The following is a 25,693-nucleotide window of genomic DNA, read 5'->3' as shown; positions in this document are numbered from 1 at the left end:
ACCACCCACGGTCCCTATCTGCCACCCATGCACGCACACTCTCTCCCACTCTCCCATGGCTTCTCCTTCACCGTGCGGCCAAATCCGTCGTCATGAGTCACCCAGCGCCACCTCAACACCACCACGAGTTCCACCGCACCTCCCTTAGCTGAACCCAAGGTCTCAAACCACCACTTTATGTGGTGGGTAACCACTGCACGTGATGGACAGTCACTGCGCGTGACTGACTGCCACTGTACACGGCTAGATCTGCCGTGTTATGCTCCTTGCTAGCATAACAAGGCCTTCACGAGCCCTTCCAAGACCATACTTAGCTATCCAAACGCCCAAACAGTCACCGTACGTGGGTTAGCCGCCACGTACGACCTTTTCGATGTCATCAACCGTGACGGTCAATGAGCAACATACGGGTTCTCCATCGATGGTATAACCCTCTATCTCTCATTATTTATGTAAGGCCCAGTCTCTTCATCAAAGTGGTCCGGATCAGTGCGTGAAAATGGCCCAGCCATTTTAGTGTCTAGTGAGAGTCCCGAACGACGTCGTTTTTTAGGTGAGTGTTTTCTTCTTCAACTTTCGTTTCTTTCTGCATTTTTTTGTTTCAGTTTCAGTTTCTCCCGCACCTCTCTCGTGCACCTCTCTCTTTCCTTTTCGATTTCATCTTTATTTCCAGTTGTTGGCATTATTTTGAGGTTCCGAATCCCATGCCCTAGACTTCCTCATTGTTTCAGTTTCTCTCTTGCGCTGCATCTTATTCCAGTGAGTTGCCGTCTGCTGCATCTCTATTTCTCTCCATTTTTACTTTTCTATTCTTCCTCTACAAGTCAGCGAGCAGTACCTCTCATTCCTCCATTTTTCGACTGGTAAGTGTTTCCTTCTCATCCCTTTAGGTTTCGGTTTCATCTACTGAAACTGTGCAGATTCTGCTCCTTAGTTTTTGGTTTGATTTAATCTCTTTTTCTGCAGTTTCTGTTTTGGCCGTGAGGTTTGGGTTGCATTTGTGTGTCTGGGTGTTGTGCGTGGTGAGTCTTCAGGTAAATCTCTCTCTTTGCTCTTAGGTCGATGCCTTCCCCGTACTTTATTTCTCTGGTTTTATGCAATTCCGACTTTGAATTGTTCTAGGCGGTGCCGTTGTTTTCTTCCCCACTCCGAAACCCCACTTTGACGCTCATTTCTCTTACAATCCACTTTGTTTCACTTCTGGCCGCATTGTGTTTAATCTCCTTGCTGTGGCTTGGCATTGAACTCTGTTGAGCGGGTAATGAGGCCGTGAACCATACTTTTCATGGTGTAAACTATGTCTTTAATTGTTGGAGCGTGGGAAGGATTTCTTTTGTTTTTAATTAGAGTTGAGGGCTTTGTAATATGATAGTTTGGTTGTTGAAGAAGGATTTATAAATTTTGTGATTTTTGTCGAGGTGGTGCGGTAGAGCAAATGAATACTCGGGTTGACTAGGTTCTGTGTTTCTTTGCGCTGTTGGTTGGTATTTTCGAAAGATTGTTATTTTTTTTAATAGTGATGTTGACCTTGGAGAGTTTAGGATAAAAGCAAAGACTAGTACATGGTTTTAAAGTGGGAGTGCAGGCTGTTCAATATTTTTAAGTGGTTGACATAGTGTGTTAAATTGTGGGTTTTATTTAATTATTAGATGAGGTTATGCCTTTTGTCTTTTAATACTCGGTGTATATTTCTTTTGTTTTATAAATAGGTGACGAGACTAATAGAGGTCATTTTCAAGGCTTAGATAATACGCTACAAGAGTCAGGTAAGCGGGGTTCCTATGCTAGGACTTACACGAATTATTTGAGACTGAGGTTGATTTTCTGAAAACTTTTCATATTTTTGTGGTGAAATGAGAACTTGGGAAAAACAAAACCAACCTCGGTCGTTTATTTGCATACTCATGAAATCTGTATGAAAAAAGAGAAAAATATGTTTTGACATGCATTGTGTAGACATGAGCTAAATTATGTCATGTGATTTTTGAAATCTGAAAAATGAGCAATTTTGAGAATATGAAAAGTTGTGTATTTATTTAGAAAGATGTTCTTGCTTTTGTGTTCAGCGTGTGTAAAGTGTCTGATTCTGTTTTGGTACTCTGTATTATTTTGATATAACATCTGAAAACCTTTGGCATGGTGTACTGGTTTTCATATCTGACTTTGTCACTGCTTTGCTCTGCTCTGCTCTATTATGCTCTGCTCTGTTTGGGTTGGTACCAACTTCTCTGTCTCTGAGTGCACCCACTTTGGAAACAAAGTGGTTTTATTGTGGTCTTTCCTGTGTGCACACTCGGGGCTCCAAGAAGAATAAAGGAAAGATTTCACCTTTGTCTCTGCCTGGTTTGGCCACCGGGGTTAGCACAACCCTACCACGGGGGTGAAACATGGTCTCTGCTCTGTTTGATGCTCTGTTTTGATCTGATGATGATACTCAGTTTATGTTATGCCAAAGCACTATGGGTTTTTACTTGTCTTAAAATCATCGCTCTGTTACTCTTGAAAATATGTTCTATTCTGCATGATAACTCTGGAAAATATTTTGTTCTGCATGCTATTCTTTGTAAATGCTTATGTTTGCACGCTAGCATATGATTTCTGCTTACTGAGTTGTGATAACTCACCCCTTATCATGATAATATTTTTCAGATGATGTGGAGAGTCCAAATGAGGACCTGGATTAGATTGGTGAACGTGTTTAAGTTGAGGAAATATGGTTAGAAGAAGGACTTCTGATATTCTTAATTTTAATGTCTTTGAGTTTTAATTATATTTCCAGGTATAGTAGGACCTATGGTTTTATCAGTTTGGTATGTTACTATTACCAGGAGATTGTGGACCCTTTGATATTTTTTTATTATTGCATTTAAGATTGTGTGGAGTTTGTAATGAGATTATTGAGAAGATATGAGATTGATTTCATTTATGAAGTTTTTGCAGATTATTCTTTGGATGTGTTGGGAGACATGTTTATGAGTGACAGGTAGTAATTCTCCAAGCCACTCGGGTTTGGGGTGTTACAATTTATGTTAGATGTTGATTACTGAATTAGGTTGTGGACTGTGCTATTGGTATTGTGGAATTTGTTGTATTGTGATGTGCCATGTAGTGAAGTGTTGGGCATCCTATGTAGCGAAGTGTTGAACTTATCTGTGTAATGCGTTGTGAAGTGTGGAGCGTAGTTGGGAATTATGTTGTGCAGTGTTGTTGCGGAGTATGTGTTGTATTGGTGACGTAGCATGTGGAGTGGGAACAGTACACGCTGAGTGTAGGATAAGGAGAGTATATGTAAAATATACCCTCCTCGCTTATGTGGAATGTGAACAGTACACACTGAGTGTACTTTGTGTGTGGCGTAGTGTGGGGTAAGGAGAGTATATGTAGAATATACTCTCCTGGCGTATTGTGGAATGGGAAGAGTACACGTAGAGTGTACTCTGTATGGTGTGGTGTGTGAATGGAGTACAAGTGAAGTGTATTCCATGTGGTGGAGTGACACACCATATGGTAGGTATGCCATAGTGGTGATGTGGCGTAACGTGTGAGAAGAGAGTACACTCCAAGTGTACACCATGTGGTGGAGTGATGCATCGTATGACGGGTATGCCATATTGATGATAGGTTGTAGCATGTGAAAATGGAGTACACGTGGAGTGTACTCTGCGTGGCATAACGTGTGTGAGGAGAGTACACATGGAGTGTAGTCTATGTGGTAGAGAGATGCACCATATGGCAAGTATGTTATAATGGTGATGGGTCGTAGCGTGTATGAAGGGAGTACATGAGAAGTGTATTCCATGTGGTGGAGTGATGCATCGTATGGCGGGTATGCCATATTGATGATAGGTTGTAGCATGTGAAAAGGGAGTACAAGTGGAGTGTACTCTGTGTGGCATAACGTGTGTGAAGAGAGTACACGTGGAGTGTACTCTATGTGGTGGAGTGATGCACTATATGGCGGGAATGCCATATTGGTGATGTGGCGTGTATAAAGAGAGTACACGTGGAGTGTACTCTATGTGATAGAGAGATGCACCATATGACAAGTATGCCATAATGGTGATGGGTCGTAGTGTGTATGAAGGGAGTACACGAGATGTGTACTCTATGTGGTGGAGTGATGCATCGTATGATGGGTATGCGATATTGATGATAGGTTGTAGCATGTGAAGGGAGTATACATGGAGTGTACTCTGTGTGGCATAACGTGTGTGAAGAGAGTACATGTGGAGTGTACTCTATGTGGTGGAATGATGCACTATATGGCGGGTATGCCATAGTGGTGATGTGGCGTAGTGTGTATGAATAAAGTACACGAGAAGTTTACTCTGTGTGGCGGAGAGATGCACCATATGGTGAGTATGCCATAATGGTCATGTGGCGTAGTATGTGTGAAGAGAGTAAATGTGAAGTGTACTCCACGAGGCAGTGACACTCCGTGTGGCGTGTTGCAGAGAAAAGGATGGTTGTGCAGTTTATGAGCATAGAATGTGATAAGTAATATCGGGAACTATGGAACAGTGTCCCGAAGTAGTTATGGTGCAGCCTGTAGTCTGAGGTAACAAGTGTCACCGTGATGGACTTATGGCTAGGAGTATGCGTGAAGTAGCAGAATAAGTGTAAGAGTATGCAACGGAAGCATGACTGGGCAACGTCACGAAGTGACGTGGTTACTGACAGTCATGCTTATGATGGGTGAGTTAGTGTAGAAATGGTGTATTAGGAACGTGACGAGATGTCACAATGTGACAGGAGTACGTGAGGAACCGTACTCGTGTTGAGTTAAGGAGTTGATGTAAGAATAATGTAGCGGGATGTCAGGTGACGTGACAAGGTCATGGTATAGCTTGGGTGTAGTCTTGAGCTATGTGACGTGACATAAGGCATAATGGTGAATGGAGTCTTGTCATGTTAAGTGTTGGGATGAACTGTCAAAAGGGACGGATACCATGAAGAGTCATGCTAGCCGAATTAAGAAAAGGTGGTATCGGAGTATGGCGCTTATCCCTACGAGCAGGTGATCAACATGTTATATGTTGATCTTAGGTGATAAAGGGGTAAGGTACATGTAATCTGGTTAGACACATGTGCCAGACGGATTCACCATATGTAATGGGTAATCTGTCCTGAGTACAGTTACATAATGCTTAAGCCTCAGAGTTGGCTTAGAGCCGTGTAGCTTGTATGGATGGGAATGAGGATTTAGTATGGGTGAAGGTGCTTGAAGATAGTGACAGGTGTATTGTTAGGATTGGGATGCGTGATTCCATTGATCGGAATCATGCGTCGAATGTGGTTAGTAAGAAGAGTAAGACGAATGTCATAGTGTCTTAATCATAAGGTGAATCATGGGTTCACTTTAGTGGATGAGCACTCGAGGCAAGACCTTGAGTTGGAAGAGATAGTGACCGTGTGGCGTCGTTCTTTATCAAAATATTTTATAAAAAGTCCCACCACAAGGACGAACGTTACATATATGTTGCTCTTCTTCTTTGTATGGCTTTTGTAACCATTGGAGCCATTGGTTGGCTTCCCCTTCTAAATAAAATGCTACCGTCTAGACCTTCTGATCTTGTGAGGTGCTTTAACACTTGAAATATTGGCCTAGTCTAATCAACCATTCAATAGAATCATCTCCTGAAAACTTTGGAAAGTCAAGCTTCCTTCCTTTGTTACTTGTTTGATGAAAAGACGACCCCTCCTTGTCTTTGATTCTTCAGAACGACAATCAAAATTCGTCATTAATTGATGTCTTCCCTTGACAACTAGACAACCCCAACACTAATGCTATGATTTCCCTTTCTACCTCATCAAGTTGCTACATCTTGTCAACGCTCCCTTTTCCAAGTCTTCGCAACTCTTCATGCACTGCCTGCATATCCAAATCTAACCTCTCAGTCCTTTCTTTATTAGTGGTAGATATTCTTTCTCTGATACCAATTGATAGGATCAGACAAGAAATCTACAAAATGAAATAGTAATTAAGTCTCTCCTCACTTCGGGTGTCAAGAATACCACAATTCATTACAACAGAATAGACTCTCCTGCCTTACATGAGTTTCACACATATATAGTAACTAAATGTACTGATCTAGTAACTGTTCATGAGATAATACTTAAAAACTACCACATCACAATACTAATTTTGACAACAAATCTTATAACTCCTTCACATAACTAATTATAACTGCTATAATCCATGTGCACTCCACCTCATGGGCCAAACTTTGTTTTACTGTTTCTTAAGTTTCAACTCTGTCATCTGAGGACCCTCTCCAATGATCACATCCAAATACCTTGGATTGGTCTTCCTGATTTGACGAGGCCTATCATTTCTGCACTCGGAACAAACCACTACCAATGGCCAGGTTTGAGGGTGCACTATTGAGATCTCCACGTACGCTGATAAGCACCAAACCAAATGAGTCTTACAATCTTCAATCGGTGGAAAACCCAAATTTATGCATATAATATCTCAATATTAGGTCTAAGACCACTAGTAGTGGAATCAATTTAGCTAAATTACTTAGCTAGGTTGCATAAAAACTAACTACAATAGACTCAATATATCTACAACGTTTTTAACCAAAGTTATTTTCACTGGCCAAATCTGACCAACCCAAGTTGCTAGCCAAATCTTATTTTGGGCATAAAAAAATTTTCTTCTCGCCTGCTATTCATTGCGTGCAATGCTCCACAACTCCAGCAAAAAAGAAACCCAAAAGCACAGAGCTCCACAACGAAGCTAGTGTCCCAAACTCAACTATTTCGGCCAAATCCCAAACTCAATCCAACAACTACAGCCGAACACCACCTGGTAAGCCACGCTGTCAATCGATCTCTCCTACCATCGCTGCCAAATGCCTCCTGGTAAGCCACTCCATCGTCGCCTCTCTCTCTCTCTCTCTCTCCCTCTCTCTTTTTTTTTCTCTCTCGGTTTTGTTTCTAGAAAATTGAAGAAAATTGAATTCTCTTGTGGTTTCTAATTTGAAGTTTTTTTGTTTTATTTGATTTGAATTCTCTTGTGGTTTTTGATTTTGTTTTTGCTTCTTCTCTTTAACTGGGTTGATGGTGATGCTCTGTGTGGGAAATGGGTTTCTGGGTTTCCATCATCTTCAATGGGTTTCTGGGTTTTGATCATCTTGGTCTAGATATATCCTTTTAGCTTATAGTTTTCTCCATTTCTCTACCTATTTATATATTTTATTAGTCTGAGGCTCTAGAAGTGGTAAATCTCAGTTATACTGAGATTGATAAGAAGTTTTGGTAATTGGTATGTTTGATAAATTATCATGTGAAGACCCATACAATGCGATCCATGTATTGAGAAATTGATAGATATTCCAATTACAGTTAGAATTAAAATAAATGAAAATGTCAAAATCAATATTTTAATAGAATAATAATAGATTTAGAGAGTTTGTTATTTGCTGTTGTTCAAAAGTAGCTAGCTAAATTTATAAAAGTGAATTTCCTAATCAAATTTTGGTCAAACTTTGGCTAGGGCGGCACTACTAATGCTCTAAGCTGTCACTTTCAGGTCCTACAAAGTTTTTTATTTAAGCAATAAGGCTGAAATTGAAATGACTCTAATCAAATGTCATCATGTTAGAGATGACTATATATATCTTAAGGAGCAACTCTAATTCGCTGAGCAGCCTGCTAGCACCGTCCATATCTTAATATATTCCTACAAACTAACCCAAAACCAAAAAAAGCCTAATAAAACCAGCAAAAAAAAAATTCTAACAAGCTTAAAACAAAAAACCAACAATACTCGAAAAAACTAAACAAGCCCGAATAAAAAGCAAAAAAAGCAACAACAAAAGCAATAAAAATTAGCGACAACGTAACGAGGGAAGACCCAGCATGTCTAAGCAGATTAAACCTCTCAACAACCTCGGCACTTCCCCAATCACTTGTTGCTCCATGTGATGACCAAGCGCACCATACTTCGCAAGCCAATCAGCAGTTTTATTACCGTCTCTGAAGACATGACATGCAGAACAGACCATCGAATCCAAAAGACCAAGAATCTACTCCCAAAAATCCTCAAGATACCAAACCCCACATCTCTGTTGTTTCCACCACAAAACCACCACTTGCGAGTCTAGTTCAACTTCCATGTAACCAATCCTCAAATCTTTGCAAGCTTTAAGGCTATACAGCAGAGCTAATAATTCAGCTCTATTATTCGAACCAACGCCAAGAGGAGGGGTAAAACCATGAATTAAATTACCATGATCATCTCTGATAATACCACCCACCCCAAATGACTCAGGATTCCCAAACCTACTACCATCAGTATTTAACTTAAAACGACCTTGAGAGGGTTTGCGCCAGACCACCAAACTCGAGCATTGCCTTGGCAGAACAAGAGGCAACATAAGCAAAGATTGTAAAATCTGATAATCACGCCTAGAGCATTTCGAAACTTTGTGAATGTCCTGGTAGATTGAGCGAATCTCAAGAACAATCAATTGCCAAACCAAACTAAACGGCTCAAGCTAACCTTCCATGCGAGCTACACATCTACGACGCCAAAGACGCCAAGAAAGAAATGAAGGAAGGAGGCCCACAATAATACCAACCTGAGAAGAGGAAGATGCACGACGAATCCAAAGGGACACTGTCTTTTTCCAATTACCATGAAGCGGTAACCCAAAGATAGCGCCACATCCGAGCAGCAAAATCTCCTTCAAACAAAACATGATTTTGATCCTGTTAATCACCAGCATCACAACAATCACACTCAGAAACAATCGGCACCCCTACACGATGGAGACGATCATCCACACTGAAGGCATTATGCCAAGCCTTCCACATAGAAACCGAAACCTTCAAAGGGAGCAATTTATGCCACATCCAAGGATCCTCCCTTGCAAACTGCGAAAGATTCCAGAATATCATTCACATGATCCTGGACCACCAAACGAACTGAAAAGTCTACATCCCATGAATTTGACAGTTGACAATCCTTATCTTTAGGTAAAGGACTACCCACCACCAGAAGATCAGAATACATGGGACCGCGATCCCACCACTTATCATACCAGAAGAAAAGGTTGCCTCCCCTGAGTCGCCACTTAGAATTTTCGAGTACCAAAGGAATACATTTAGCAATCAGTTTCCAAAATCTCGTGCCTTTATTCACATCAATAAGAAGCCAAGGTTTAGAACCCATATATTTATCTTTGAAGAACCGAGCCCATAATGAATTACCTTGGATTAAATTCCAAGCGAACCTCATATGCAAAGCCTTCTGCATATCATCTAGGTGATGCAAGCCCAATCCACCTTCTTCCACTGGAAGACACATGTTCTTCCAAGCTACCCATTTTTTCTTGCCTCTCCCACTAGCCTCTCCCCAAAAGAAAGTGCTCAGTAAACAATGCAGCTCCTTGATAATAAATTTAGGGACCTAAAGGACAGCAAATAAATGAAGAGCCATGCTAGAAAGCACATACCTCAGGAGGATAAGATGACCTCCCGAAGAAAGAAGCTTCATCTTCCAACCATTGATTTTATTACGAACTTTTATGACCATCTCCTCCAAGTGAACTTGCTTGAGCCTCCCTGAAATAATAGGCACTCCTAGATATTTGAAAGGAAAAGAACCTTCCGAATACCCAGTCATATGCTTAATAGCTCTCTTACGACCCAAAGAAATATTTTGAGGAAAAAAAATAGCAGTCTTTTCTCTATCAATACTCTGGCCCGACCAAGTCTCAAACTTATGAAAGATAGATAAGAGTTCCTGAATAGTTCTTGTGCTACCATTAGCGAAGATCACCACATCATCAGCATACATAAGATGTGAAATTTGAATCATACATTTAGCTCGAGAAAATTGCCCAAATCTTTTTTCTACAACACTATTCTTAAGAAGTCTAGAAAGGACTTCTTGAAGAATAATGAATAGGTAGGGGAAAAGAGGATCCCCCTGGGGCAAACCACGGCCTCCCTGAAAAAAACCCTTCGGGGTTCCATTCATCATAACAGAATACCATGGAGATGAGATACAAGCCCGAATTAAATCACAAACCTGAGTAGAAAATCTGAATGTGCGAAGGACCTCCAACAAGAAAGACCAATCAACCCAATCATATGCTTTTGCCATATCCACTTTGAGAATAATATTGCCACCATGAGATTTCTTGTTAATAGAAGGGACCATTTCCTGCGTAAGGGAAATATTTTAAAAAATGCTGTGTCCCAGAATGAAAGCACCTTGCTCAAGAGAGATCATGCTAGGGAGAAGACCCATCAATCGATTAACAAGAATTTTAGAACAAATTTTATAGAACACCGAACAGGGGCTAATTGGTCTGAACTTATGAAACCCAATAGGCACATCAACCTTCGGGATTAAGATAATGAAAGAGGCCGAGTAGAAACGTGGCATCTGCTTAGAGAGAAAGAAATCTGAAATAGCTTCAAAGATATCCACTTTAACAATCTCCCAACAGCTCTTAAAAAAACTTGCACCAAAACCATCTGGACTCAGAGAACTATTAGAAAGAAAAGATGACAAAGCTGCAAAGATTTCATCTATAGACGAAATACAATCAATATGACCATTATCTTCATCTGAAATAATAATGACTATGATGATGACTAGTTATATTTAAAAATGACATGGAGAATATTCGGCAAATTACATTTAATCCCTTAAAAGTATAATCAATTTTGTGATGTGCTCCTTGATTTATCAATTAGGACATTAATTGGTTCTTCAATTCGAAACATGTGCATGCACTCTTCGTGATCAATGTTAGATAAATATATATATATATATATATATATATGTTAAGTAATTGGTATAAACTTTGTTAGGTGCAACAACATCTCTGTTTCTAAGGTTTTGAAATTATTCAATTACTTGTACTCGAGTTATGTTAATTTTTCATGTAATTAGGTTTCTGTCACACTTAAAAAATCCAAGTCTAAAGATGGGTGCACATCATAATTATTAAAGTTTCAAAGTAATGAGTAAATTATCAAAATTGATCTTTTGATTATCACCTTATATAAAAGATCTAACATGGGGTTGTTGAGTTAGAAGAATAAACATATGTATATGTTTGAAGAATAAGAAGAGTTGAATACTAAAATAGTACACATGATTTGGTTTTCGGACTGATCAATTCCTATATTCTTATTGTTAACATCATGCTTTGCACGTCTTTGGGCTAAGTTTCAGCAACTCAGGTTTTCAGAAATTGGGCCTGTAAAAGATAGGAAAGAAGGCAACTAGGAGAGGGCGGCCTTGGGTCCGATGAGTCTCCAATGCCAAAGTCAGTAAATTCTCTTATAACTTTGTAAATAAATGAGAGAGTCTAGGGATTAGAGAAACTTTCTCGTACCTAGGCCATGTTATCTATACCATGAGTCTGGGAAGGGGACAGATCATGTATGTCCCTACAGAGTCTATGCTTTTCATGTTGTTCCTTCTGGCTTTTTAATGTGGTGTGGCTCTGCGACGGCACCATTAATGTCGCGTGCAGTCCGGATAGTGGTGCCACTAATGCGGCGTGGTTCCCTAGCCTTACTTTTATCCTTTATGAGCGTCGATGTTCCTATATTAGTGGATTGAGGGTTCTCCGTATTTCCCGTTATGTCTTGTGCAAGTTCCCATGACCAGAGTGTGCCTGAGCCTCCACAGGTAGATCTGTCCAGTCAGCCGCTCGATTAATTTTCCTTGTAGGCACCTTGCTTCATGGGTGGTCTTGGGACCCTCTAGCCGGGTATTGGGCCGAGGCCCAGTGTCCTTTGTGAAGTGGGGAATTCTTCCTTCACTCCCCTAGTCTCTGTACTGCAAGACTACTTGGCCTCTTTTATTCTAAGTCATGCAACGGTTGATCTCCAGCTTTTATGGCTGCATTGTGATGGTTTTGTTCTGCATTGAATGGTGTTCCTTTGGTCCTTTCATCATGACCTCGTGCCAGGTAGTTATTTATTTCTAGCGTTGTATCAACAGATACGCTCTGTAGAACATGCGGCATTCTAGTACTTTGTAGGACACGTGGATTCTTATAGCCTCGGGAGGTCAATCGTCGATCTTGTTGATATAAAGCCCTTGCCCCTCTATCATAGTCTATTTCACTAATTCCCCCTTCTGCTTTGTTCTCTATGTTCTTTTCCCCTTTTTAGACTCCTTTCTTTGAATCGTTCTCTTCTAGTTTCCCTCATAATTTCCGTTATTTTCCTTTTTGTTACTAATGGCCCATAGAAATCCTTGCGTCCTTCTAGATCAGTTGGGCCCTCTGATGATACCTATGTTGCTGGTGGCCAGGGCGACACCGTTCCAGAGGAGTTTGCTGATTTTTCTTCACGATTGGTGGTGACTCTTGCCGAACTGGAGTCATTGACAGAGACCTACAGGGTTCCTCCGAAGGTGGAGTTCGTGGTGCCCCCTCCTACTGAAGGGGTGGTAGACTCTGAGGGTTACGACACCAAGGTTGCGGTGAACCCTGCCATGTTCCCTTGTGGCCTAAGGTGCCCTTCTGTCAGCCGATGGGAAAAGTATTGGCCTTCTTTGAGTTGGCTCTCGCACAACTCCCTCCCAGTGCGTGGAGGATTCTTGTTTCATGCTGCGTTATTTGGCTTTGCGCATTAGAGGAGGTCAGGTCTGACTACCCGGATCTCACAGGACAGGAGTTCTTCCTTACCCACAACATTTTGAGGAAAGGTTGGCACATCTATGGCTTACAGCCAGTCTAGGAGTTGGTTCAACTAGAGGCGCGGCATACCGTTGTGAAGGGGTGGAGTTGCCGAGTCCTATTCTCCCTTTTTGCCATATGGGGTGCTGTGGATGGGGATAAGGGTCGTCGCCCTAGCTGGGTAAAGGCTCAAGGTCGTTCGAGCTTCGGTAAAGGCACATCCGGACAACGTTTCTTTGGAGGCTTTGCTAGCTGAGCACAGCCTTCGCCGGTACTTGGCTTCCTCGGCCAATTTGCGAAGGCTTCCTAATAAGGGAGGTCACGTTGCTCCCCCAGTCCGCCGCTAGAAGGGAAAGGAAAGAGGCCCAGGAGGATTTCACCCGTCAGATCTGACTTTGACAACATTTCCATTCCTCTCGGGGGTCCTTCTGCAATGGCACTTGTTATCTGGCCCGAACCGTTGTTGCCTAAGAAGATGGCAACCATAGCGGACTTTCCTTGCTCCATGCCACCGGTTCAAGGAGTTGTTGCTGAAACCATTCTTGTGGTCAAGGTCGTCTCCTCCGAAGACGTCAAAGTGGCAAAGACTGCCGTCTTGGCCGAGGAGGTAACGGCGGGTGCTCCTTTGCCTGATGTAGCAACGATGCCTGTAGCTCCTGACGAGGGGGAGGGCGAGGTGGTTGTCAAGTTTGAAATTATTAGGTGCAACAACATCTCTATTTCTAAGGTTTTGAAATCTTTTAATTACTTTCACTCAAGTTATGTTAATTTGTCATGTAATTAGGTTTCCGTCACACTTAAAAAACCCAAGTCTAAAGATGGTTGCACATCATAATTATTAAAGTTTCAAAGTAAGGAGTAAATTATCAAAATTGATCTTTTGATTATCACCAAACAAAAAGAGAACTAATTTGGCGTTGTTAAGTTAGAAGAATAAACACACATATATGTTTGAATAATAATAAGAGTTAAATACTAAAATAGTATACATGATTTGGTTTCTGGACTGATATTCTTATTTTAAAGTTTTAACTTTTGTGCTTCCAATTTGATCATATAAATCTCTTTTTAGCACACCATTATTAGTCCTTTAAAATGCTACATTAACACTGGTGACTTAGTACCACGTGCCATTAAAAAACAAATTAAAGAACTTTAGGCCCTGTTTGGATATCCAGAATATCTTTGTATATCTGTGAATAGTTGTGAAATAGTTTGACTTAAAATTTTTTAGTGGATTTTGGAAAAAGAGAGAGAAAAAATTGAATAAAAATATTATATAAACTAAAAAATTGTTTGAATATAATTTTTGTTTTTAAATTTAAAAAAGTAGTATTGTTTTCTGTGTTTTGCTTAGGAGTTTGAAAAAGTTGTAATTATTAGATAATGATTAGATGAAAAAGTTGAAGATTTGACATTGAAAGTTTTTTGTGGTTGAGTCATATTTGGGAAGGAAATATATGAGAATTTCTAAGAATACTTGAGAACAGTTGTATTACCAAACAGACCCTTAAACTGTCTAGATCCAACCAGGAGTGCCTCAATCATGCCTAAGCAATGTTTAGGTGTTGACCTAGGTCAAGCTTAGGTTGTGACCCAAGCGTTGCTTTGGTTGTGCCAACCAAGCTATGCTTGGTTGTATTGCAAGCCAAATTTAACATCGATAGGGGGAAAACTATCTGTTTATGGCCAGATGGTCAACTATGACCAACTTCTTATACATTTCCTTTTGTGCAATGACAGTTTTCATCTTAGATTTGTCATTTCCTATCATACACTTAATTAGATAAGTACTTTAAATATAATTCATTAACATGTGCGACTGTGGATCGATGATAATTAAGATTTGAATTCTTCATACTCTTTTCATATATATTTTCGGTGGTTGTTGACTTGGATGGAACTTTGGAGGGGGTGTGTTCTAGGGCAATAAGGAATGTTTTGGGTACATCAGGGACGAACATTTTATCTAGTTGTAACATGTCATGCAATCCTACTAAATCAACTAGCATTACAATACTGTTTTGCCACATTATAGATAAAAGTAATGATCCAAACTCTCATGAATGGTTCATGCATATGCAGCCATACTAAACTTATTGAATTCATACAATTTGGAGGCCAAATCAATTTATAGTATATGGAAAACTCACTTAAACATAAAAAATAAAAGAAAAATATAGAAAACCCTAATTCACTTCATAATGCAAAGTTAAGACACCTGCCACATACATGCAAATTTCCCAAAACATACAAGTCATTCAAAACGAACTTGAACTATCCCTTTGGTTAAAGTACTGTGGAATAATCATGCTATTAGCGAAGCATCCTCGAGGGCCCAGCCCTTTTCCTTGGAGGAGTGCGCACGGTGCCATTTTTGGGGTAAGTATCTTCTTCCTCAGCATTTCTTTTCCTCCCGATTCCTTCTCCCCCTCTTTCTCTTTCAGTTTCTTTTTCTTCTGGTTTTCTCGAGTTCCTCTCTTCTCTTCGTTGGGTCTGTTTGTAAGTCCGAAAGTTATGCACTAATTTTTCCTACACATCTCTCCCTTTTGGTTTTTATCCTCTTAATCATTTTCTCTCTCGCGCCCCCCCTCCATTTTCTGCAGATTCTGTGTTTCTCCCTCTCGCGCACCTCTATTTTCTGTAGTTGGTTTTTCTCTCTTCAGACACGACTCTTCCTCTTCCACTTGGAGATTATTTTTCTGCCAAAGGTATCTCTTTCTCCATCTCTTTTATTCTACAATTAAGACCCTGAACCACAACCCTCTCAGCCGACCCTCTCTTTCTCATCACTTGCAGTTTTGGTTGTTGCCTTGTGGTTTTTGGGTATTGTGTTTTCGTGGGTCTTCGGTTTTGGTTTTTAGTGTAACCAATGAAGCCATTATGGGAGAATTTAACTTTCGCTGGTAAGCCATTCTCGTTCTCGGTTTCTTACGCATGCACACACACTTTCACTTCAAGTCAGTTTATTTCACTTCAATGAAATATTTGAAATATGTAGTTCGTAAGTTCTCGGGCATTTTTGTGTGTAAGCAAACACCTTGTGTTGGATTATTTTGGGTTGGACATGCAGTAAACCAAATGATACTCGAGATTGAGTAGTGGTTGCTTTTTTTTTGTACTATTCGGGTTTTTATACGACAGTTGGAGTGAGGGTTAAATTATTTGGAGTTACATTGTTGTTGTTTTGATTGAGTTGTGATGATTGCTTGGAGTTAGGGGCCATTGAAGTGGGGTTGATATTTTGATTATTTTTGTTTGACGTTGACTTTGGTGGGTGTATAGGTAAATATTAAGATTAGTATATGGTATTTTGGGTTGAAATGCGAGCTGTCTAGATTACTATATGGTCTTAGTGAGTTTTTTTGCTATAATATGGTTTGGGATTATGGGTTTTAATTATTTTGATGGAAGTTGTGTTAATTGTCTTTTAACACTTGGTGTATATTTATTTTCTATCAATAGGTGACGAGATTTTTAGAGATAGATTTTTCTATCAATATGCTGCAGGAGTCAGGTAAGCGGGATTCTTATGCTAGGTTTTATACGAGTTAATAAGGCTGAGGTTGACTTTCTGGAAACTTGCATACTTTGTGATGTTATGGGAACTTGGGAAAAGCAAAGACCAACCTCTGTCGTTTAATTGCATTATTCATGAAATCTGTGTGGAAAATGAAAAATATTTTCTGACATGCATTGTGTAGACATGAGCTAAATTATGTCATGTGGTTTCTGAAATTTGAAAAAAAAAATAGCAATATTGAGAATCTGAAAAACTGTGCATTTATTTAGAAAGATGTTCTGGCTTTCGTTTTCAGTATGTGCAAATTATCTGATTTTGTTTTAGTACTCTGTTTTATTTTGATATAACATCTGAAAACCTTTGGCATGGTGTACTGATTTTTGTATTTGACTCTGTCTCTGCTCTGCTCTGTTATGCTCTTCTCTGTTTGGGTTGGTACCAACTTCTCTGTCTCTGAGTGCACCCACTTTGGAAATAAAGTGGTTTTATTGTAGTCTTTCATGTGTGCACACTCGGGGCTCCGTGAAGAATAAGGGAAAGAATTCACATCTGTCTCTGCCTGGTTTGGCTACCGGGGTTAGCACAACCCTATCATGGGAGTGAAACATGGTCTCTCTAACACCCCGTTCTTGGAGGCCCGGAAAGTTGACTCTTAATACCTAAAATTAACTTAAATAACACACTATAAAATCCAGAAAAAACCCATAAAATATTAATCCATTTAAGTAATCCAAATATCTAAGTTCTTCCATGGGGACAATAAAAAAAATCTCAATAATATAAATTAAAAAAACTCTCCAACACTCGAAATTATCCTTAACTCATCAAATCAATATACCTGAAAAATATAATCAATTTACTAACTACGACTCTCAAATAAGCACTTGTACCCTCAGGCACTTATTCCATGTCGATCATCACACCTTGCTAAAACTTCATACTCTTGTTCTCCAGCTGAACCATCAAAATTATCTAAAAAATATATGGAAATAAGAGGTGAGTTATCAACAACTCAGTAAGCAGAGGACATATACTAGTGTGTAAATATGAGCATTTACAGAAATCAGAATGCAGAAATAAAACATTTCAGTATCAATATGCAAATCTCAAAAAAATACAAATTATCAGAAAATCAAAGCGACTTTTTGAACATTTCATATTCAAAAACTCCTTTGGCACAACATGACTGAACATCTTCATCTTATTATATCATATCAAAGCATCATATCAGAACAGAAACCATGTTTAACCCCCGTGGTAGGGTTGTGCATCCTATGGAAAGCCAAGCAGAAACATAAATCACCATATTAACAAAGGGATTGCACTCGGAACAGAAAAGCACTATTATATCCCGTGGCGGGTCAGAGGTCACTATTATATCCCGTGACAAGGCCAGAGGTCACTATTATCTCCCATGACAGGGCCAGAGGTAACTATTATATCCCGGGACAGGGCTAGAGGTCACTATCGTATCCCGTGACAAGGCCACATATCCAAGCAAAACATAATCAGAATCAGAGTCAGAACAGAATTAGGAAGTCATGCCAAAGATTTTCAGAAATCACAACATATTAGAGTACAGAACATCTTCAGAACAGAACAGAATCAGATCACAAAACATAATTTATGCACAAAACTTCATATTCGCTCTCTTTTTCAAAGTTCAGAAACACAATGTCAAAAATAAGCTCATGTCTACACCAATCATGACAGAAAATACTTTCTTCTTAAATAGAATCTCATGAGTAATGCAGAACCAATATCCAAGGTGTTTTCAGATTTTCTTTCATAACAAAACATGCACATTTTTAAAAAATGACCTCAGTTCATTTTATTTTATGTAAAGTCTAGCATAGGAACCCCACTTACCTGAACTTCTTAGCTTATTCAGAAATTCTCTACAACAGTACTGAACAATTGTCACTCGTCACCTATAAAAATTCATGTAACTTAAATAAATCTCCAGTGAACAAATAAATCTCATATTACACCTGAAGTACCTATTTTAATTCATCACTACTTAAAATTTTCTTAACTCTAAATATCATCACTTTATAATTTCATCAGTATCCACTTAAACGACTCCATACCGAAGAGAGTAATCGAATAAATATTAAGATAAAAGAATACTGGTGTTTTTAAAATACTAAAGTACCCATAATGTGTTATAGATTAATAGAATACTACGGCTACTTGAAAATCCCATAAAATAAGGCCAACTTAAAAAAATGAGTTCAATTGAAAACTAAATATTTCAAATTAACAATATGATCATTTTTCCTTTATGTGTAATAAAAACAAGCCCAATCATTAAAACATAAACCCATTAAACTAAAACCATGAAACCACATATCAGAAAACATCATACTAAGGGGCAAAACTGTAATAAAAACTCAAAATATTTCCTAAGCCTACGGAAGTTTACGGGAACAATTAAAATCATACAAGAAACAAGGCAACGTCGCGCGGTTGGAGAGTAACGAAGAACCTAGCGAGAGAAGTTTCAAGCGGCGGGAAGCTGCTGGGCACGGTGGCTGGGGTGGATACGTTGGTGAGCTGGGCACGGTGAGAGAGAGGGAGAATGATGAGCAAGAAAGAGAGAATGGAGAGTCAGAGGTGCACGAGAGATAAACAGAGAGGGAGATTACCGTGAGAAGGTTTACGCACCACGCAAAGTGCATGGGGCTTCTGGCGGTGGCGCTGGGCTTCACTGGGTGGTGGAGGCTAGATCTCCAGCGTCGTTTGTTGCTGCTGACGGTAGCGTTCACGGCCCAACAGTGGCAGAACGTGGCTTTCGGTTTGGGCGAGGATATATCCTCTGTTTCGGTACAGTAAAACAGAGTATTTTGGTGTGGTTTCTCAAAGGCTGGGCGACGGTGGTGGAAGGAAGAGCTACGGTTGCTACGTGTGGGAAAGCTGGTGGTTCATGGTGTACTGCCGTGTGTGTGGTTGTGCAGTGGTTGGTTGGGTGTTTGGAGGTGGATAAAAAAAACCAAGACTCTTTCGGTGACAGACATGCGGGTTGAGTGGTTCTGCGTGGTGCCCGTGAAGGCTTGGCTGAGTGACGGTGGTGGAGGGCAACGTTAAGGAGGGTGTCGGCACGTCAGGTGGCTTCCGTTCGGGGTCCTTGTGCTGTGCTAAAGGTGCTGAGTGTGGGTTTGGTTTCGGCTTGAGGAGGAGGCTGGTGGTTGTTCACGCTAGAAAAATTTGGCTCCGGTTGGACGTAATGAGCCCAACTCTATATGTATACCAGTGAAAACCGTAGATGCGAAGATCACGTACGTGCATGGTAGAGACGTGCGTGGGGGGAAAAAATATAATACTAATTATAGTACAACCATAAAATTATACATTAAAGCAAAGAGTAATTTAAATGCAAATACTAGTTAATTTCAAGAAAGTACATCAAAGTAAGTTTCACAACTTAAGAATTATAAAATAAATTTTACGAGAAATCCGATAAATTTTAAAACAAGAAAAACAATTTTTAAATTAATTAAAATAATCCTTCACTAAAAAAAAAATACACTAAAATACGGGGTATTACAGTCTTTGCTCTGTGTGATGCTCTGTTTTGATGTGATGATGATACTCAATTTATGTCATGCCAAAATATTACGGGTTTTACTTGTCTTAAAACCATCGCTTTGTTACTTTTGGAAAACATGTTTTGTTCTGCATAATAACTCTGTAAAATATTTTGTTCTACATACTGTACTTTGTAAATGCTCATGTTAGCACGCTAGCATATGTCTCATACTTACTGAGTTGTTGATAACTCACCCCCTTTCTTCATAATATTTTCAGATAATGTGGATAGTCCAACTAAGGACCGGGATTAGTTTGGTGAGCATGACTAAGCTAAGGAGGAGATGTTAAAAGAAGGAAGTATGATGTCCTTTAGATTTAATGTCTCCTAGATTTAATTTTATCTTGGGTTTAGTAAGACTTGTTAAGTTATTAGTTTGGTTTGTTATGACTACCGGGAGATTGTGGACTCCTTAATTTATTTTTGTCCTGTTGCGGTAATGACTTTGTGGAGTTTTCAGGGTGTTTGTTTAGAAGGTATGAGATTGAGTTTTGCTAATAAATTTTTCATTTTTTTTTGAGATTTATTTTAGTTATGTTGAGAAATATATTTATAAGTGATACATAGTAATTCTTCAAGCCATCTGGGTTTGGGGCATTACAACCGTCGTAATCCATATTCAGTCTTCTCTGAAGCTCCAGCCCATATTCGGCTTCCATGAAAGTAAAATTATCAGAAGAGCTGAAGTTCCCGAAGGTATCAAGCACTGCAATCCGACTGCTGTTGTAGGTGAACCTTCCAGCTTGCCAGCTCACGACCCCCGGTTCCGGCCAGTAAACGCTAGAAACCTCAAGACCGTCATGAAGAAGGCGGAGAATGTTGTCGTTATCGAAATAGAGCTTGTAAAAACCAGAGGAATAGTTTGTCTGGCTTCTGGAGGAGACGAGCCTTGTGCTTCTTGTAAGTAGTTGTTGGGGAAGAAGAGTGTCTGTTGGGAAATCAAAGCTTTCCCACAAAGTTACACCTTCCATGTTTTGTACAACAAGATTACCGGTGTTGTAGAGAGATAAGTGTACTGAGGAGAGTGACTGAGTGTTTGTTGCCCAAACTGTAAACCTTCCAGCGTCGGTTAAGAGAAGATTTCCATTTTTGAGGAGAGAGAGCTTGGAGCTTCTTCCATTAACTGGCTGATCACGGTTAGCCATCCAGATTATAGTTTGGTTTTTCCCACGGGATGGCTTATTGAACCATATGGCATAGCAATAGGCATTATCACCTACGGAATAAAAGCAAGCAGAGAAAACTCCATTAGCTGGTATCAGAACATCTTCCGATTTCTCAATTGAGAGTGATTTGCCTTCACGAATGGTATCCAATCTTGAAGATGGGAACGGGAGAGAAAATGACAAAGACAATAGACGGAACAGAATTGGCGAACCAATGGTATCCAAACCTTGGCAACTACTGCTATAAAAACTTGTTTGAAACGAATATATGGGATGTGGTATGCATGTGGATATATATAAAACTGAGGGAAAGAAACATAGTCGGGTTGGAGAAAAATGAAGAGAGACGAAAAGCAGGTCAGTGGCTCTTTTTCTTGCATAACTTTAATGAAAATAATTTATGTGGATCGAATTAGGTCTCATTTTTTCCAAGGAGTCTTGGACCCCACCAAAACAAGTTCCCCTTTTCCAAGGATGCCTTCTAATATCCAAACAACAATCAAAGGGTGGCAAGAGAATTGACAAGTCATTTGCTACTGTGATATTGATGACCAGTTATATTTGAAAATGACATGAAGAATATTCGGCAAATTACATTTAACCCCTTAAAAGTATAATCTATTTTGTGATGTGCTCTTTGATTTATCAATTAAGATATTAATTGGTTCTCCAATTCGAAACATGTGCATGCACTCTTCGTGATCAATGCTAGATATATATTAAGGAGTAATGCTATATATACATACAACTTTTACTTATACTTTTACTTGCAAGTTCTATTTTGTCAGTTTTGTTTTTACATTTAAATTTTAAATTTCAAATTTCATAATTTTCAGCATATCAATAACTCATATATGGAGGAGTAAGTTTTTTATAAATTTTTCTTAAGTACAAATAGTGTTTTTCATATATTAAGTAATTGGTTTAAAGTTTCTTAGGTGCAACAACATCTCTGTTTCTAAGGTTTTGAAATTATTCAGTTACTTGTACTCGAGTTATGTTAAATTGTCATGTAATTAGGTTTGTGTCACACTTAAAAATCCAAGTCTAAAGATGGGTTCACATCATAATTATTAAAGTTTCAAAGTAAGGAGTAAATTATCAAAATTGATCTTTTGATTATCACCTTATAAAATAGTTCACATGATATGGTTTTTGGACTGATCAATTCCAATTTGATCATATAAATCTTTTTTTTAGCACAACATTATTAGTCCTTTAAAATACTACATTAACACTGGTGGCTTAGTACCACGTGCCATTAAAAAATAAAATTAAATAAATTTTGGCCCTGTTTGGATACTTAAAATATCTTTGTATATCTGTGAATAATTGTGAAATAGTTTGTGTTAAAATGTTTTGGTATATTTTGGAAAATGAGAGAGAAAAATTTGAATAAAAATATTATAAAGTTAAAAAATTGTTTGAATATAAATTTTGTTTTGAAATTTAAAAAAGTAGCATTGTTTTTTGTGTATTGTTTAAGAGTTTGAAAAAGTTGTAATGATTAGGTAATAATCAGATGAAAAAGTTGAAGATTTGAAGTTGAAAGTGTTTTGTGTTTGAGTGATGTCTAGAAAGGATATTTTTTTTATTTTTTTCTTATCAAATAGTCGGTAGCCACACGTCATAGCGACCCCGTCCCAAGTTTATTAATAAGCCCTCACCTGGAAACCTTCAAGACCCACATGACTCTCCATGAATTCCTGGGAGAGATTGCATGCAGAGCTTTTCCTCTCAAGTTAAAGGGAGCAACTTGGGGATGGTTCGGAGCACTGCAGCCAGGCTCCATTGAGAATTTTGAAGAACATGGCAGGTAGTTCATCACCCTGTTTATGGCCAGTCGGCGGAGGAGACGGCCAGGGGCGTACCTGTTGACAGTGAAGCAAAGGGAAGATGAGAATCTGAAGGCGTATTTGGTGCGATTCAATAAGGAAAGAATGACAACTGATGACCAAGATAAAAAAATCATGTTGGCCGCATTGCTTGGAGGAATCTGGCCGAAGAGTCCTTCCATGACTGAGCTGGCGAGAAAAACCTCATCCACTATGCAAGAGTTTATGGATTGGGCAGACGATTTCGTGAACGCTGAAGATACGTTGATCGCCCTCTCCACTAGACTGGGGCAAAAAGAAGAGAATGCGTCAGGAAGGCCCTAAAAAGACCTAAGAAAATAGCCAAAGGCCAAGGAAGAACCAATACGAGAAAAAGCGGGAGACGCTCACGGGGCAATGTAGTAGTGGTCACGTACACTATTCCAATGTATAAGACCAGGTTGAAACAAAAGAGAGTGGGCGTGATGAGGACTACGGGCGGCGACAACAAATGTATTGTATGTACCATTGGGCAAATGGACATCGAACCGAGGATTGCCATACGCTCAAACAAAAAATTGAAGAACTAAAGGGAAGTGGAGAGCTAGAGTACATCATGGCCGAGAACACATCTCTACCAGGGTGTTTAAATGACAAGAGGCAAGAGTGCAAGTCGCATTGCACAATATGCTATAAGACTTTGAGGAATAACTAGAAGGGCTCCAATACTCCCAAAGGCCCACATGGTGTTTCCTAGGCCTGGACCCCCACAGCCCAGCAGACACCTGAGGCCTAAATATCCACCTGACCCGATAGGGTTCAAGCTAAACTGATAAAGAGAGTGCCAGCCAACTATCCCAACTTTGTTAAAGGTGTCTATCCACTCAAACAGGTGGATAAATCTAAGGAATGGGAATTCAAGTTTCAAATAACAGATAAGTCAGTTAAACCAAAAGGATCAGACGAAGGCAAAATCTCTATTTAAAGAGGCCAGGTACGTTAACAAAGGTAAAAGATTGATTGGCTTTGAGATCACTCATTTCGATACTGACTTAAGCGTCGAAGGGTCCCTTTTACCACCCCGAAGCCTTGTTACTCTTTGGTTGCAAGAGATCGAGAGTGTGCATCTGTGAAATACGTCCTCAACAGTCTGGTTCGCACCCGTAAGACCAATCCGTGACATTTTTCATCTTAGATCCTGGGAGGCAAAAACATTTCCTATCAGAACCAACAATATAGTTGCACAGATTGTTAGCCCCACAAATACTATAAATATTGCAAGGTCTCTGAAGGTCCTGCTAGGACACAACGCACTTCTCCCCCAACTCGTCCCAGCTACACAATCGAACATCACCATCGTAATCAATTCTCAATCTTCTATGAAACTCCAACCCATAGTCTGTTGCCATGAAAGTTAAATCATCAGAAGAACTATGGTTCCTGAAGGTATCAAGCGCTGCAATTCGACTATTGTTGTACGCGGACCTTCCAGCTTGCCAGCTCATTTGCCATTGTTCAGGTAAAAGGGAGCTCCTTCCATTTTTTAGGAGAGAGAGCTTGGAGCTCCTTCCATTAACTGGCTGATCATGATTTGCCAACCAGATTACAATCCGGTTCTTGCCCCAGGATGGCTTATTGAACCATATGGCATAGCAATAGGAATTATCACCCACAGAATAAAAGCCAGCAGAGAAAACTATTGGTTTTTAAACTTAAAAATGATTAAAATATTTAATGTTAAGTAAAAAATAATCTGACCCATTGGCGTCATTGTTTGATGTATCTATTCGATTGCCTAGATTTGAATGAAAATGTGTCATGGTAACTTGAACTAATGCATGCCTCTTGGGGATTGAAGTCTTAACTGCTTGCCAACCAAACAAAGGGTTGTATCATTTGGTGAATTCGAAACATTTTCAATGTATTATCTAATATTTAAGAAGTTGACTTCTCAAAAGTGCTAATTCATTTTAGTTGTGACTTTTCACAAATACCCTTTCATATATATAAGTTGTGACTTTTCACAAATACCATTTCATTTATATGTCTTGACTTTTCACAAGTACCATTTCATTTAAATAAGTTATGACTTTTCACAAGTGTGATTTCATTCCAGTTGTGACTTTTCACAAGTCCGTTTCATTATCTATAAATAGGGAACCCCACCCACAAATTTATGGACTTAAAATTCTCTACAAGAATTAGTGAAACATTTCCCCTTTTTATTTTTCTTTCTTTGGGCTTTAGCTATTTTATATTAGGTTTGAGGATCTCCTTTTGTGTGTACCGAGAAGGAGATTAAAGGGAACCGATGTTGTTGTATCTTGGGAGTAGACTATCAAGAAGGCTAGTGCATGTTTAAATTTGGAGGCGGTGAAATCTACTTTAAAGAAAGCATTCATCATAACATGCCTCAGCACTAGGTTCTCTCTTTCTAATTTGTTCTTGTTATTTTACATATTCTCTAATTTACAAATCGTTTCAAAATATTTTCCAACAAAAACTCCATTAGCTGATATCACAACGTCTTCCGATTTCTCAATTGAGAGGGATTTGCCTTCACGAATGGTATCCAAGCTTGAAGATGAGAACGGGAGAGAAAATGACAAAGACAATAGAAGGATCAGAACTGGCGAACCCATGGTATATATCCAAACCTTGGCGTTACAAGTTCCCCTTTTTCAAGGATATCTCTTACCGTACATTGATCCCATTTATTTTTACAACTTCTTTTAACTTATTTTATCTTATTTAATAATTATATTTTTTTTAAATTCTCGTATAAAATAACATAAATAATTTAATTTTTTAAATTTTAAAATAAAAATAATATTAAAAAATTACATTCTAATAATATTTTATTAAAATTTTAATTTTAATACTAACTCATCTCATTGTGAAAACAAACGAATAGGATATTAGTCCGGTTGGAAAAAAAT

The 25,693-nt window shown here is 39.1% G+C and overlaps 1 protein-coding gene and 1 long non-coding RNA gene across 2 annotated transcripts; one reads left to right on the top strand and one right to left on the bottom strand.

Annotated features, from left to right (window-relative positions):
- Positions 1-740: 740 nt before the first annotated feature.
- LOC121242811 lies at positions 741-2,926 on the top strand. The gene is made up of 4 exons (XR_005935983.1): positions 741-863; positions 967-1,288; positions 1,710-1,766; positions 2,650-2,926. It is a non-coding gene; the product is annotated as an uncharacterized LOC121242811 (long non-coding RNA).
- A 15,569-nt stretch (positions 2,927-18,495) lies between these two features.
- On the bottom strand, positions 18,496-22,732 carry LOC121242163 (putative receptor protein kinase ZmPK1). Its single transcript, XM_041140061.1, has 3 exons — positions 22,608-22,732; positions 20,338-21,091; positions 18,496-18,516 (listed from the first exon to the last, which is right to left on the bottom strand). Exons 1-3 carry the CDS (start codon positions 22,730-22,732, stop codon positions 18,496-18,498), a joined length of 900 nt encoding a protein of 299 aa, XP_040995995.1.
- Between the last annotated feature and the right edge of the window lie 2,961 nt (positions 22,733-25,693).

This window comes from Juglans microcarpa x Juglans regia, chromosome 8D (assembly GCF_004785595.1).
Source record: "Juglans microcarpa x Juglans regia isolate MS1-56 chromosome 8D, Jm3101_v1.0, whole genome shotgun sequence".
NCBI classification, from domain to species: domain Eukaryota; kingdom Viridiplantae; phylum Streptophyta; class Magnoliopsida; order Fagales; family Juglandaceae; genus Juglans; species Juglans microcarpa x Juglans regia.
The sequence above is the reverse complement of the archived record's forward strand: the minus strand, read 5'-3'. Positions and strand labels throughout refer to the sequence as shown.